General features: G+C 35.7%; 1 protein-coding gene and 1 non-coding gene across 5 annotated transcripts in view; one reads left to right on the top strand and one right to left on the bottom strand.

The window, feature by feature from the left end:
• Window positions 1–17,080, bottom strand: part of GRIK1 (glutamate ionotropic receptor kainate type subunit 1) — a 495,577-nt gene that overhangs the window by 116,446 nt on the left and 362,051 nt on the right. For all 4 annotated transcript variants that reach the window (XM_049785753.1, XM_049785754.1, XM_049785756.1 and 1 more), the window contains exons 5-6: window positions 7,640–7,693; window positions 3,216–3,389 (exon numbers count right to left, since the gene is read on the bottom strand). In XM_049785753.1, coding sequence (XP_049641710.1) covers window positions 3,216–3,389; window positions 7,640–7,693 — 228 coding nt within the window. The remainder of the gene's footprint in view (window positions 1–3,215; window positions 3,390–7,639; window positions 7,694–17,080) is intronic.
• Window positions 15,072–15,204, top strand: LOC126026382 (small nucleolar RNA SNORA51). Its single transcript, XR_007501670.1, has one exon. It is a non-coding gene; the product is annotated as a small nucleolar RNA SNORA51 (small nucleolar RNA).

Below are 17,080 nucleotides of genomic sequence, written 5' to 3'. Positions count from 1 at the left end.
AGTCAACTCTAGTGGGCACATGGTCTCCTACATTTTTGACTGATCTGATATTTTTGTCAAGCTCTTTAACAGTACCTGCTTCTGATAATGTATTTAAAGGGATTACTGTCAATGTAATTTTAGGGATTGATGACCCCCCTCAATGGTAATTGGACTGGGACATGCACCCTGTAATGGACAACTGTCATAATTTAAAAAGGTAGAGCCTGGCAGTTAGGAGGGCCCCAGGAAAAATACCGGAGCAGAGTCTGCTGGTTGGAGGCTGAAGGCCCCAAACTCTTGGCCTGGCTGGGCTTGAAACAGCATCAGCAAGATGCAACTTGCTCTGCCTTTCTCTCTCTTTCCTGCTACATGAAATATAGCAGATTGGCCCCAGAGGTACAGGCTTCCTTCTCCAGGCTCCAGTCTCTCTGGCTTGTTCTCTCTCTCTCTCTCTCTCTCTCTCTCTCTCTCTCTCTCTCTCTCTCTCTCTCTCTCTCTCTCTCTCTCTCCTCATGTATCTATTTTGATATACTATAGCTTCTTTTTACATGCTTCTGTTGAGCTAAACACAAATGCCCCCCTCCGCTTATTTTGGTTGTTTATAGGAATAACAGTTTAGAAACTCATCTCTTAGATGAGATAACAGTTATAAATTTTAGGCATAGCAGAGTTTATTCCATCTATTGAGAGTAGGCATTACTGTACTTCCTGTCAACATGGCAGCCATTTTTCCCATATGCTACACTTCCTGTCATTTTGCTCATACCCCATCAGTAGTCTTCAGGAGTAGCATCTACGACTTAATTAGGTATGAGTTACAGAGCTCTTTTCCTATGTTCAATGGTTTTCCTCATCTCAATCAATATGTACAAAAATGTTCTATCAGCTCAGTAAAATTGAGCACAACAGGCACTTTTTTTAAAAGTAAATTAAGCCATACTTCTGATGAATATTTAATGTTTGACATGAATCCAAGATCTGTGTAACACTGCTTAAAATGGTAACTCAGGAATGCATACCAATTGCAAGTCAAGAGATTTGGATCTTGTACTGGGATACAAATCTTATTGGTATCCAGAGGGCCTGGGTAATAGGGGGCACAAGAATTTGAACCATGTATAAACTCACTAGAATTACAAATTCAAAAGGAATTAGATAAAAAATATAATACCATTTTTTCTCCTTTTTTTCTTTTTCACTTCACCCTTTTCTTTTATACGACTATATTGCCCTATATATCTTTTTCTTGCTCATGTTAATGGTTATAATCATCACATTCACTCTCAGATCACTCTATATTTTAAGAGTTGTTCAGGTTGGGGAAATAAAAACTAGGGAGCCTGAACACAAAATTATCCAGAACTATTCCATCCATTCATTAATTTATTCACCTTTTCTTCATTAAAAATTAAAATTGAGGGGCCGGAGAGATAGCATGGAGGTAAGGCGTTTGCCTTTCATGCAGGAGGTCATTGGCTCGAATCCCGGTGCCCCATATGGTCCCCTGTGCCTGCCAGGAGCAATTTCTGAGCCTGGAGCCAGGAATAACCCCTGAGCACTGCCAGGTGTGACCCAAAAGCCAAAAGCCAAAAAAAAAAAATTGAGAAAAAATAGAAGAAGATCATCTCAAGGAGATGATACCTTTCAGTTATCGGTAAATTGCATTTTAAGAGCAAAAGTGTTTCTCCCGATGATGGGTAGAGAGAATGAAATACTAGGACAATTTAAAATGCTATTACCTGTCTGCATTCCCAATATCTTTCCCCTCAAACGATACAGTACCTACACAGAGATCTTTTAGAAAATTTATTTCCTTCTTGTTTCTTCATCACACAGGAAGCTTCATTAGAGACAGAAAGCAAGGGCGAGTGTATTTGACAACACAAGACAAACGACATTAGGGAGAAAAGATCTGATGTGGCTGTTAGCAATTCATCTGCTGTGCTGAATACTCCTCCTTGTCAGGAGTCAGGCTTGGCATTTGCTTCAACAGTGGCATCTGGCCAGTAAAAAGTGCTGTCAACATTCCCAAACGAGTGCCCATGTACATTCAGGACAGGGAGGATGTGAACCCACCTATTGTAGGCAAATGGGCATTTCCGCACAGGATGTGCCTATGAGCTGAGATGTGGCAAAAGCAAGGAAGAACTACTGGGAACAAAGTGTGTCAATCACGTAATTTGCTCAACTTCTTTCTTATTCTTCCTTTCAGTTGTATCCCCAAGAGTCTAACTCTCTTTTGCCCTTTGCTTGTTTTCTGCCAGTGGTAATTATATTTGTTACTTGTTTTTTTTTTTGGGGGGCACACTTAGTTGTACTCAAAGCTTACTTCTGGATCTGCATTCAAGGATCATTATGAGTGGGAACATATGACATTCCAGGGATCCAGCCCCAGTTGGCTGCATGCAAGGAAAGCACTCTACCCACTGTACTAATATTCTGGCCCCATACTTGTTAATTTTTAACCTAAAGCAAATTGAGTCAGAAAGCAAAAGAAAAAGAAATCAAAAATTTTAAATGAAAAATGTATACATTATAATTCAGATAATATAAAATTCCAATAATAATAAGCTTATGATATTGATTTATAAACTTTCAGCATCCCACTACCATTATATTATGCCTACAACACTAACCACAGCCCTGATACTTTTTGTCCCAATCTTTATTCATTTTCCCAAGACTTTATGTTTCCTAATCAATTTTTTTTCCAACACCAATGGCTTGGCATTTCTGATGCTGTCTGTTCCTTTATTGTATCTCTATTCCACAGCTAAGTGAGTTATTTCTGTCTTTTTTCTACTGAATTCTATTGTTTAACATGATACTCTCCTGTTCTACCTCTATCGTGGTGAATTACATGATTTCAGATTTACAACTGAAAAGTAGGTTTTGATAATTCCCAGGCATATGTTTTCAAAATATTTAGAGTTTAATCCTTCTCTTGTACAAATCAAAGGTAGCACATTTTTCTCACTTTCTAGAAGAATGTGCATTTTTTTCTCTTATAAAATCTTTGTTTAAAGATAATTATTTTTTAAATTATACCATAATTACAAGCATGATTGTAGTTGGGTTTCAGTCATACACAGAACACCCCCCTTTACCAGTGCAACTTTCCTGCCACAATGCCCTCTCCCTCCTCTCCCACCCCTGCATGTATTTGAGATAGGCATTCTTCACCAAAAGAGTCCCAACGTTTTCCCAAGTGACTTTATTTTAAAAGTACTCACTGTCATCACACCATCTAAAAGGCCGATCTCAGGCCTGGGAGAGGCTTGTAATCTCTCCATCGACCACTTCTCAATGATGGATGATACGTGAGGGTTCTCAGTATTGAGGAGTCGAAACCCGGTCATATTTACACCACTGTACCTGTAGAGTTCCAGATCTAAAGCAAATAAGTCCTGTGCAGTGTTAAAAATAATAGAAATAAAGTTAATGGTGTCAGTATACTTTATATAGAGGAGAATTAACAATTGCAGAAGCAAAAACTGAGACAAAATGAAACAAAAATGGCAGCCTTGATCACATTCCTGTTCTAATCTAGAAAAATATGTTTTTCTTCTTCTTTTTCTTCTTCTTTTTTTCCAATTGTATCCTGCCTAGAAAACACTGAAGAGAGTCAGCCATATGCATTTTCATTTTTTTTTTTTTGGCAATGCTGTGAAAGTGTAGACACAGCAAGGAGAGGGATTTGGCTGTCAAAAATGAGCTTCCCCTTGGGCACAGAAAATGACATTTCTGAGAAGGTAAAAATAATTTCTGCCCCTAAGAGGTGACTTTTAGAAGTGTGAAGAGATTTTAATATCTATTTGACTTAGTACTTTTATTTTAGAGATACGGAAACTGAATTTCTGAATGGTGGTGATATGAGTGCATGAGAGCCACATCCCAGAGACTTCTTAATCACATCTGGCTGCCTCAGGCTATTCTGACTCTTGCCAAAGAAACAAAACTTGAAAATTGCATATGTGTTTGACAGAGAGATGGCACTTGGCAGGAAAAAATACCATTGCCTGTATTACTAAAAGTAATCCATGTCTCATAAAATGAGGGCATGAAGAATATCTATAACACACAAGCTAAGAGTAACAACCAAATGTTCTCTTTGGAGAATAAACTGGAGCATATGGTTGTTGTGAAGACGTGAGTACCTTAACAATAGAACTGTTTTGTTTTAGATTATGTTTCATGAAGGTTAAGCTCACCCCAATATTTCTCCTTACAGGTGAGAAATTTTAAAGTTCTTTTATATTTAAGACAAATAATTTAATCATCTAAAATTTTTCCTATATAAGTTGAGGCTTTAAAATATGTCATTAGTATATTTTACATCAAATAAAGACAAACTTTGAGTCTGGAGCTAAAGTACAGCAAATATAGCACTTATTTTACATACGTTTGCTTGCAAGGTTGATGGTCCGCTGAACCCAGCCAGGAGTGGATCCTGAGCACAGAGTCAGGAATAAAAATTGAGTAATGCTGGGTGTGGAAAAGAAAGGGAAGGAAGGAAGGAAGGAAGGAAGGAAGGAAGGAAGGAAGGAAGGAAGGAAGGAAGGAAGGAAGGAAGGAAGGAAGGAAGGAAGGAAGGAAGGAAGGAAGGAAGGAAGGAAGGAAGAAAAAGAAGAAAGGAAGAAAAGAAGGAAGGAAGGAAGGAAGGAAGGAAGAAAGGAAGGAAGAAATAAATAAAGAAAGAAAGAAAAAAGAAAGAAAGGAAGAAAGAAAGAAAGAAAGAAAAAACGAAACAGAGAGAGAAAAAAGAAGAAAGAGAAGAAAGAGAAGGAAGGAAGGAAGGAAGGAAGGAAGGAAGGAAGGAAGGAAGGAAGGAAGGAAGGAAGAAATAAGGAAGAAAGGAAGAAAGAAGGAAGGATGAAGGAAGAAAGAAAGAAAAGAAGAAAAATAAGGAAGAAAAGAAGAAAGAAAGAAGGAAGGAAGGAAGGAAGAAGGGAGAAAGAAAGAGAAGAAAGGAAGAAGGAAGAAAAATGAAAGAAGAAAGGAAGTAAACAAGAAAGGAAAAGGAAGAGGAAAGAAAAGATGGAAAGAAGGAATGAAAGAAGATGAAGAGAGATGGAAGATGAGAAGGAAGAAATGAAGATAGGAAGGAAGAAAAGGAATAAAAGGAAAGATGAATGGAAGGAAGGGGGCAGGGAGGAAGAAAATGTGACCTTAAGAATAAAATCTGACTTGTTATGTCTCATGAATTGAAGGGGAAATAATGGAGGATACCAGGACCAAACAGTCATATAAAAAGGGTGGAAATAAAAAAATGATCAGACTCAAACACCAAACCCAAACTCAATGACAACAGAATCTATACCAATTTACAACAAACTATACACAAAGGGGAGCAGTTACACTAGCAGACTGGAGGGCAAATGAGGGAGATATGGGATGCATGCTGGGAATAGGGGTAGAGGAAGGACAACACTGGTGGTGAAAATGGTCCTGATTTATTGTCATTATGTCCCTTAAATATTACTGTGAAAGATCTGTAATTCACTTTGGTCACAAAAATTATTTAAAAATAAAAAGAATAAAATATGATCTGAGAAACTTGCTTAAAAATTCCTAATATTGGGCCTGAGATATTATATGGGTTTATGACACTTAACTGGTATGCAACTAACTCTACTTCAATTCCCAGTATAAATAAGTTTTTCTAAGTGCCTTAGAAAGTGATTCTTGAGCACAGAGACAGGCAAACACCCTTCTCACATCTGAATATGTCCCCAGCATTCTCTAAATTTCTAACAGCATACATAGCTTTATGAAATTTCAATACAACTAATGTACTGTAGAAGCAATTGTAGTGGTTACTAAATACAGTAACTTAAGAAAAGCTGTGATTTGTATGGCAGATGATGAGACATGTATTGTTTTGAATAATGTTTTTCACCATTGCTTTGCATTAGAGAGCAGAATTATAGGAACATAGTTGTGTGTACCTCATCCAATATCAGAAAACATGCTATGTTTTATTCCTCGAAATAAGGGAATACTTTTCTTTCTTTAAATTTTATCAGTACTCGTGGGCAAATATGCTAAGAATATAAAAGTGAATCTTGGCAGAATGCAGGAAAAAATAAAAACACACAAAAAAGCTTAAAGCAGCAAATTTGAAATATAATGCCCAAGAAATAACAATTCTTTAGTCTACTCAACAAATAGAAAAAAAGTCACCAAATTACAGGAGATCATGCAGAAGTTTCCAGGATACATATTAAGTTCATCCAAGACTCAATTTTGCATAATACAATATACTAAAATAAGCACATTAAACATGCAAAATTAGATTAGCTTCTTAATAGAACTTTCTAGAAAGGAGAATGTGGACAGTCCAAGATCTAGTTTTCAACATTTTTTGTGACTAGAGGATGAGGAACACAGGACTGTGAGACCATGTTCCTCCTTTAAAGGGTCTCTATTGAAAGCCTAGTTGTCTAGATTTCTTTGCTTGTGATATCTTCCAAATTATAACAAAACAAGCCCTTACCTTGGAGGCTGAGACACTTTGTCACATTACCATGACTATCTATCCCCCAAGTGTTCATAAGGATGGGGGAAAGGTTGCATTTATGAGAAATGTATGACATTTTCCAATTCTTAAGGTTTTTTTTTTGGCTGACTAGAAATAGGATCCTATCAAGACATCAGTGACGGAGGTGAAGAGCCTAGAAATTAGGGTTTAGGAACTACAATATTCCACCCCACCAATGGTCTAACTTTAGAAAAACAAGAATTTTGACAACTGCTCCAAATACAGGCCTTATGGTACACATGTTCTATTACATCCTACATTCCTCAAATATTGTTGAGCCATGAACTGATCTGACCACCTCTGTTCATAATATTTCTCTCTCTTTTACTGAGTTCTTGACCTTTCTGTTTGGTAAATAAATCACTGATACTGAGTTTTTGGAATGTAGATAGATTTTCAATATGCTTCCACATAGCAAAAGTATAGTTATTTTGCTTTATTTTGGATACTCATGTGAGTTTCTATATTGAACATATGTACACACAATTTTTAAAAAATGATAAAGAGAATGATCACATAGTTTTGATATGGAAACTTCTAAATCATTTCACCTGACCTTTTAATTTCTCAGGTGAAGATGATTTAGAGCAGTTTCCATATCAAATATTAGGATTTTCTGCTTATTTGGAATTTCAGGATGTACAGTCTTACTTTTTTCTGCTAGTGAAAAAATTCAGTGTGTAAAGTTCTACCAATGTCCTCTTCATGGTGTTCTTCTGAACATCTTACAGATGACCTCTTCATAACTAGCTGTCTACTGGAAACAGGTGGACAAAAACACATCAGAGCAAAGGATACCAGGGCACACTTCTGTCAGCCCTTTATTATGTCTAGGAAATGAGAATGATGCTTCTTTTTAATAGCTTGCATCTTGATGTTTATTTTTAGTAGAAGTTTAGTAGAAGTTTCATCTTAAACTACTGGATGCATATACACTGAAAACAATTTTTTAAAAAGGAAGGAAACCATATTCAACATTTCTGGATATAAAGGAGGATCTTGGGAACATAGGCAAAATTTCATGAAAATAGATTGCTTTTATTAGTGAAACTGACTTTGAGAGAACTACAGATATCCATTTTGTTTAATACATTTCTACTGGGTGAATATGCTTACCAGGGTTGTGAAAAAGTAGTGATAGTATTCAGTCATCATACCCATGAATAGAATCTACAAAACAAAAAAGAAAAACAAAGTTATAATCATAAATAGATTTTTAGTAGAATGACAACAATAGTTTAGGAAGATAAAACCAAAAAGGTGCTTGGAAAATTCTCAGATTCATTATATCAAAAACCTGTAATGACTTATTGGCTTACACAGAAGTAACCTGAGCTACTCATCATCATCCACTGATCTTTCATTATATTTGTTTGACTTTTGTCAATCTTAGGCTGAAAAATTTACTTTTAGACTTATCCATATATAATCACAGAATATTTTTACCTTCCAAACTGCTTAGGTTTCTAAATAATTTTATATTTAGTATATATCTAATTTTTCTCATTTTTATTACTTGCTACCCTTCCTACTTGAATGTTGGATAAGTAATACTTTTTATAAAGATATCTTCAAATAAGAATTTGTAAATAAAATTATATCTCTTATTTCACAGAATAAGTCAGAAAAATATTTTAAAATGGATGGAAATGTGGAGACTATTCTTTTTTTTTTTTTTTTTGGTTTTTGGGCCACACCCGGTGGTCACTCCTAGCTGTCTGCTCAAAAATAGCTCCTGGCAGGCACAGGGGACCATATGGGACATCTGGATTTGAACCAACCACCTTTGGTCCTAGATTGACTGCTTTCAAGGCAAACGCCACTGTGCTATCTCTCCGGGCCCCGAGACTATTCTTATTATAAACTGAGCTGCCTTTATTTTGATTCTCAGTTATATACTTGAAATCTTTGTAAGACTACAAATTTCATGTACTTTTATTTCCCCTGGGTGGCGAAGGACAGAAAAAGGAGAATTACAGATAGGATAAAATCGTTCAATGGTGATCAGATGACTAGACATAACAAAGGCTTTATAGTGTTTTCCATATCTCTCTTTATATAATTTTTAAAAAATATTTGTGTATATATATATGTATATATATATATATAAGTTCAATATAGACACATGAGAAACAAAAACAAAGGCAATAGCACTATTTTTTTGCTATGTGGAGGCATATTGAAAATCTACCTACGTGGGGTGGGATGGAGGGAGATTTGGGACATTGGTGGTGGGAATGTTGCACTGGTGAATGGGGTGTTCTTTATATGACTATATGACTGAAACACATTTTGGATTATCAGGTATGATTTTATTTAGAAAACTCAAACAATCACTCCTGAATTTTGAGTGTCTGGATCAATGTCTACCATTGTTTTTGTGTTGTTGTTGTTGTTTGTAGGGTTATATTCTCTCCTAGACTGGGAGCTCTTTGAGGATCCATCAGTCTCCAATTGCTGTTTATTTTGGGGCCACACCTGGCAGTGCTCAGGGGTTACTCTTGGCTCTGCACTCAGATAGCGCTCTGGGCAAGCTCAGGAACAATATAGGATGCTAAAGATTGAACCTGGGTCTGTCCCGGTTCTGCCCCATACAAGGCAAATGCCCTGCCCCAGTGCTATCACTGGCTTGATCAGTTTTTTTTTTTTTTACTTTTATAGACTGAATATAGTTGTTCATAATAAGTCCTTATGATGTGTAGGATTTCTTGAGGTTCTGTTGTAATCTCTCCCCTTTTATTTATGTCCCCCCCCCCTTTTTTTTTTGGTGAATCTTGCCAGTAGTTTGTTTATTTTATTTATTCTTTCCAAAAACCAGCTCCGGTCTCATTGATTTTTTTGTATTTTCAGCCAAGAAATTAAACAAGTTTAGGGAACTCAGAAAAACTTGTGTCATATATGTTTAAACACCAGCATTGCAGAGGCCTTAGATAGAATATTGCTGGTATGGCCCGGGGCAACCACAATAGTGTCATGGTGATCCTGCTGATCCCCAACATCACAGTTCCATATCCTCTGGTTAGAGTACTAAGTCACTTGCAAGTACTATTGGAAGTATATGGCAAGTACTATATGTAATCCTATCACCATCCCCACCCCAAGAAACAAGAGCAATCATGAATCATTATGTTGTCAGCTTTGTGGAATGCTCTAGGACGCTGGAGAATAAGAAACTTCTAGATAAGAATAAACTCAGGAAGTAAACCTCTACCAGGGAAAACCTTACCACTGCTCTGGCATTGTCTTACTGCAGAGTGCTCTCTTAACATCCAGAGGACTTAGCAACAGCAACAACCTGCTTTCAGGGCATCTAATGGTGAAGTGAAACTAGAGAACGCTCCACATCAATCTGACTAGATGAAGGAAATGCACAGAATCTTAAACTACAGGAACCTGACACCAACAACAGCTAATGTGCAAAAAAGTTTCGAGGGACCACGGAGAATGATTCAAGGGTTGGGCAGTCTGGTAGGCCTGGATCCCAGAGTTGGTCTTAGGCCAGAAAACTTCAGAGGTGAGGCCTCTTTGCATTTAGGCCAAGGTTTTTATTTCGTTTTCCCTGTATTTTGCTGGGCCTATGCAAACAATGGCATTTGCCACTCTCACACCATTACTACTGTATTTTTTAATTCTTATTCTTTAAGAAAGAAAGAAAAAGAAGCTTACTAAACGGAAACAAAAAATAACTATTAAAATGCCTGTCTCGAATACAGGCAGGGGATGAGAGGGAGGGAGGGGGCATTAGTGTTGGGAATGTTGCACTGATGAAGGGGGGTGTTCTGTTTATGACTGACTCCAACTACAATCATGTTTGTAATCATGGTGCTTAAATAAATAATTTATATTAAAAATAAGAATAAATTCAGTGGAGTCAAGCAATACTATAGTAGGTTGAACACTTGCATGGCACAGAGCCGAACTAGGTTCATCTATAGCAGCACATATGGTCCCGATTCTCATCAATGAGTGATTCCAGGTACAACCCCTTTTGCCCACACAAAAATGATAAAAAAAATAAAGTCGGTAATGGTAAAGGCAGTACTTTAACAAAACAACAGTTATTACAGTGGTTTGCAGAGAGACCATCAACCCTACCATCTCATAGTCACACACTTAATAAATAAAAGCACTGCATTCACATGCCATTTTTTTTCCTTTCTACCTTTGGTATTTCAACTAAAAGCCATTAAGGAATTAAGAAAATGTCATATCAAGATAAATGTCAGTTTTTCAAATAAAAGTATAATTATGATGTGAGGTATTTTTTACAGTTCTTTGCAATTCCGACTTTTTCTTATGAAATATTACCTTCTTAAAATACCAAAATTGTACTTGTGTTTTGGAAAGGCTAGTGGTGCTTATCTAGATAGTGTGTGTGCAAACTGTACCCCAGGATGATATCACAAGGAACCATAGTGATCCTATTTAAATCATTTTAGTAGCACAAAACAGAGCACATATTACACACTAATGCATGTTACTGTCAATACTATTGCTATTGAGGACATTTTTCTCTTAATTAACATTTCTAAATTTATATTTCATACAAATTTTTTAACATGAACTTATGTTTTCCATATGCTTATGGTTCAAAAAGGACTTTTGATAACTGCTATTTCTTAGCAAAATAATTTGTATTAAATGACCCTATGATACCATAATATTGACTTAGATTGACAAACAGCAAAATTCTTTCTCTGACAATATAAATAGGAAGGTTAACATTGGATGTTGACAGCTTACTTTCAAAAAAACCAATATAAGAATGTCATTAATGCTAATGTCAAATTATAACAGAACTACATTTCCCAATCACTTGAACTTGTTTATGATAAGGAGGGAAATATACTGACTCAACAAAGTAGAAGGCCCTCTAAGGCCTCTAATATGGCAAAGACTATCCAATGCACCAACAGACAGAGAATAAAAGGAAAAAGAAGCAAAAGAAGAAATTTTCACTTTGCTTCATGATGATTGCTGAATCTAAGAACCAGGACTTCTCTTAACCCTGAAATAACTTTTTCATTGTTATTGATATTTCTGTTCTCAAATCCTCCTACTTGAACTGCATCTGAGTCTCTTTTTTGCTGGAGAGATTATGGGATAATTTAGTGTTTAGAGGTTACACACACAGACACTTTTTACTTATGTCTGTTTGGAGAGTCAGGACTGAAATGGAGAACAAATCTACAGAGCTAGATTGTAACCTAGATTTTCCATTTTCTCTAGATGAAAACCATTTTTAAATGAGTGAAGAGAAAGTTGGCTGATCTATAATTGGTGATTTTCCCAATATTATGTTATTCTAGAATGTCACGATGATTCATTTGTTTTAATGGCTAGAAAAACTTTCCTATTTTTGGTAGATAAAATACATCAGCAAAAAGCAGAATAAAACTTCAAAGTTTATTGACTTTTGAAAAGACAATGATAAAGATCTCAGTTTATCTTTGGGACACAATTACTACTCTTTAATCAGCTGGCAGTTGTGGCTTGATCAAACTATTTTCCGAAATTTTTACAACAGAACTCATGCGCTCATTCTTGTTCATGGTAGCACTGATCATCTTAAATCTGGGTCGTGTCCTAATGCTCTTAGCAAACACTTTTCTGGATTTTGATGGGGGGAAACTTGCTAAGTTTGTCTTCAGATTCAGCAGTAAAGTCTAGATGAAGATAAGAAGGAAAGTTTGTGAGGTATAGTCTCTTGGGAATGACAGCACAATTAGATACTATTAGATGAAAATTTCTAAGTAAGTTATCCAACAACTTTGTTCTTCAGTGGTCTTCAGTGGTCTGCAACCTAGAGCATTAGTTTCTCAGTAGGCAATGGAGTGCTATGGACACAATAATAAAAGATTGTCCTTAAATTCACAGCACGTATTGCTAAGGACAATAAGTACTTGATAAATAATTGGGACAGTGTTGCCACTATGGTAGAAGAAACTTAAAATGTAATCTGGCATGTTCTGAAGCAATTTCATGGCATTCTTATAATATTTCAGAGGGTTTTATTACTGCTTCTTTCCATAGAAGAAGTTTATATTGACATTGAAGTTTATATTGACTAACTTGAAGTACATTGCTTCTTTTATAGCCCACTCAATCCCAGGATAAATTCTAAGCTATTAGACACAGCTTCTAGTCAATAACTTCAAGTAAGTAACTTCCAAATGTGAGCCATTCCATATGGCTAAAATAATGGGTTTACTTCAAGATGAAAATAAATTATTTCAGTATGTGAACAATCTTTAGGAAACCAGGGATTGATATCAAGCCCAAGCAATTTTAACAAAAAGGTTTTAGCTCCTCTGGGGTATAGCTTGGTTTCATCTGACTGTTAGCTGTGATAGTTTTTTAGGCTAAATCTATGCTGGTTTTTAGTAGAAATCTCCTTTAGTCATTTAATTTTTAATGCTTGTCTGTATTAAGATAAACTGGGGAAACTCATAGTCTTTTACTCAATATAAATTACCATAACATAAGATATTTATACCACATTGGATATTATACTATACATCAAGACAGGAAGTGGTGTAAAAAAGATCATTGAGTCAGAAAACCCTACTTATATAATTATGAGATATAATGATAAATAACTATCTCAAAAATTAACATGTCCTATTTTTAGACTATATTAATAAACCAATTCTATGGCAAAAGGTGTGATTAAACACTTTGATCTGGGACTATTGTCCTTGGAATTTCAAAATGAGACCAAATGTATTCATGATAGATTTGGAAATTAAAGCTGGTAATATGGAAATTGAAGAAGAGAGAAAAAGAACAATGATATTGGGATATAAACCTAGAATTCTCTAGAAATAGAGAAAAATAAGAAATTCACCCTGAAGTGAATACCTTTTTAGAGTGATATCATTGCACCAGTGTGACCAGGGTTCAATCATCAGCACCCCATATGGTCCTGAGCACCCTAAGGAATGATGCCTACATGCAGACCAAGAATAAGTCCTGAGAATATCTGGGTGTGCATCTCTTCAACTAAAGAAGTGAACACTTAACAATTTTTTTTATATTCCAATTTCCTAAAAAGGAAACTAATTACTCATTTTTCCATGATGATCTGGAATAAGACTGTACAATTTTGCTAAGTTAATATTAAGTTCATATGTCGAGTCATTTATTAGTGTCAGATTTCTAAATTTATCTGTTACACTCTTTTCATCTTTGTACATGACACATACCAACTAAATGAATGTACCTAGATAAAAGCTATTGAGGAAGACAATATAGATTTGTTTTCTCAGTTTGCGCATTCCAAATGTAAGGTGAAGGCCCAGGGTTCTCTTGGAGTGACTTTTGGCCAAATGGATGGAAAATTCACTCTAAGGGCCTGAGGATGTAACTCCCAGGCCACTGCAGAGCTATTCTATGGGTCTCCAAGACTATACTTGTAATATTAGACTAACTAAAAACCCTAAGCAAAAGTGTTCCCCAACTTCCTCTTTTTCTAAACCTCTTCTTTTGGTATGTAAAATCTCACCTGGAGTACTTAACCTTCCCCCTCATGGTATGGGGAAGTGGTTTTGAATAAAGAAAGGAATTCTGGCTGTTGGCTGAAGCAAGGGAACACAGGCAGAAAGGCCATGAAGTGAAAAGCAGACTCACTCCAATGACTCTTTCATAAATGCTTGATGTATTATTTCTCTGCTGCTACCCTGCTTCATCAGACTTGTCCACCTAAGGGGTTAAAAGCACAGCATTTGGCGTGAGATCACAACCCGTATTTTATTATTTTACATATAGTCAGCAATACTCAGGGAACTTTGTGGTGCTAGGGATCAAGGTCACACTAACTCTGGCTCCAAATGTGTAGAATATTCATTCATACCATCCACAATCATTGGCTGCTTTCCTCAGATCCCCAAGTGAAATCAGCAGAAAGCAATGGATATTTTAAAAAGCCTGAGTGAATGGATTGGTATACTATTTGAATTTTAGCTTTAACTTCATTATAAGCTTTTTTTCTTCAGAGGTCTGCTTAGGAGGAGGAGGAAAGCTGATGTTAATCAACAAATAAGTTTAGTTTAGCTTCTGAAGAAAATTCAACTTGAATAACTAAAATGCCTAAGAGAAGCGATAATGCTCTTCATAAAGTACAGGTTGCTGACCACAGAGCTAGAAGAAAAGGCTTGGAGAGGGGAGAGCTTTTGGAGGATTAAATGAACATAGAGAATAAACTGCATCATCCATGAAAAATTAGTGGAAAGATAAAGAAATATTATAAAAAGTTTAAACAGAAAAATATGCAACAAACCTAGAAATTAGAAAGTAAAATTAGATTCACTCTAATTTTTTGTTAAATTTATTTCTTGACAATCACAAAAATTGTACTTTAATCTTTAATCTAATTTAATCTTTAAATTAAAAAGCCTGTCTAAAGTAGAAAGCCTGTTTAGAGTACAGGCGGTGTGGGGTGGGGAGAAGAGACACTTGGGATATTATTGATGATGGGAAAATTGCACTGCTGAAGGGTTTATATATATATATATATATAAAATAAGAAAAAAAAGAAAAGAAAAGATAAGGCCTCCCAATGCTTACCACAGGCTGTGCTCTTTACACTGACTATATAGAAAGAAGAGGTACAGTAAATGCACCCCATATACACCTCAACCCCGGCCCTTTACCTGGTCTGTATTGTGAATGGGGGGGGGCAAAAATCTAATTATACTTTAATACAATGCTAGTCTTTTGAGTGGGAGCTATAGAAGAAGAAATTGGTGGTTGTCTTAAGGTTCTGTTTTTTGGTGCATTGCACTAAGGAACATTAAAAATGTCAATGCTTCTTATCATACATAAATATTCTGATTTGTGTGGTCTTGGTATTGATTTACATTAAATTATCTCTAGGTGATGCTCATGTGCAGTCAAACTTAGAACCATTAATGCTTATTAACTAAATTCTAAGATATAAGTTATAACCAATATCTTATTTCTCAGATATAACAATAATGATTCTAGGATTTTTCTAGAATACTTGCTGAATGATACATATACACTATTGCATATTTTTTGTACTGACTCTTGGAAAGCTGTATTTTCCTCAATAGCCTACAATTATAGTATTTAACACAAATTTGTTATAAATTTTGGGCTCATTCTGCTAAATTAATTTAAGGCTAGGAAGCATATGTGGTAGGACTTTGAGAAATGACATGAACGTGTGGGATAGGAGGAGGCAGTATAAACCCTGAGAGAAGGGTGAATAGAGGTGGACAGTTTGGTGGAGGATGTGTGGTGTTGTATCATTGTATACATAACCCTATCACTAACAATATTGTAAATTATGATCTTCAATTAAAGACGAATATTAGTGTTGGACAGTAGGGATCTGATGGCAGTAGTAAGTTATATGAGTTCTTTATAGGTGGGTTTATTGTGTTCATGTTTTAACCCTACAAATGATAAACATTACATTCTTATAAACTATCATTCCCTAAAAAACCTAGATAAAAATAAGGTTGTTAGGATGCTTGGGGAGAAATAAATAGTTCCAGACAGTCTTTGGAGCTTTATTTTAGGAATAAATCTACCATCTTAAAAAAGTTTAGTAAATCCCACCTACTTTCAACAAAGTTTTCTGACCAGAGGGCGGGACTTTGGGTGCTGGTGATAAAATAAGGGACTTCATGCAATTTCCTTTCTACTGTGACAAACATTACTTTTTGGTTGTGGCATCTCTTAGACATTAGAACTAATTAGATCCTAGTTTTTAAATCTCTTTGGTGATGTTTGGGGAAAAGCTCTAATCTCCTTAGATGAATCACCATTCATTCTAAAATGAAAAGTTGTACACAAATGAGTCAATTCTAATTGGTTCACATTATATATCACACACAATAATGATTATTTTTGCATACTAAATGTTCCTCTAATAGCAATGAGTACAAAGGAAGGAAGACTTTGCTTGGGTTTCTAGGCAATATGTTCTTTATACTGAAGTTAGTACTGGGTCAGGGGAAGGTACACAGGATTTACAAACAAGAGGGATAAGGACAGATAATTTGTTGGGAATGAACAGTTTTTCAGTTTTTCAGGCCACAACATGGCTGTAGAGAAGGAAGAAATGGGGGGATATATGGCAGAGATGAATTGCTCTGATTTAGGTGGAAGATTAATAAGGACTTGAGAAAATAAGGTTGTCTGAAGCATATTTGGAAAGTAGAATTTATCACATTTGTATACAAATAAATAGAAAAGGTGTAGAAGATCCTGGTGAATTCTTAGGTTTCTTCCCTGACTAATAAGTCTGGTCACCCAGAGAGAGGTTGTTAAAAAAAAAAAACTAGTCAGATGGAAGAAGAATGAGGAGAAAGATGCTATGTATTAAATCCAGCATGGAAATTTAATGATGATAGATCTGAATATGTTATAGGGAGAACCTTGTTAAAGCAGGATTGGAAATCATTCTCGGGATACAGTGGAGGTGGCACCGCAGTGACAGGATTAGAATCTTAAGACTATATCAGCCTCAGAACTTTGCCTAAACACAACAGTAGTAGTAATAGTGATGATGATGCTCATATCTTACTT

The sequence above is a fragment of the Suncus etruscus genome, chromosome 13, assembly GCF_024139225.1.
Source record: "Suncus etruscus isolate mSunEtr1 chromosome 13, mSunEtr1.pri.cur, whole genome shotgun sequence".
Lineage (NCBI taxonomy): Eukaryota > Metazoa > Chordata > Mammalia > Eulipotyphla > Soricidae > Suncus > Suncus etruscus.
This window is presented reverse-complemented; position numbering and strand designations above follow the sequence as displayed.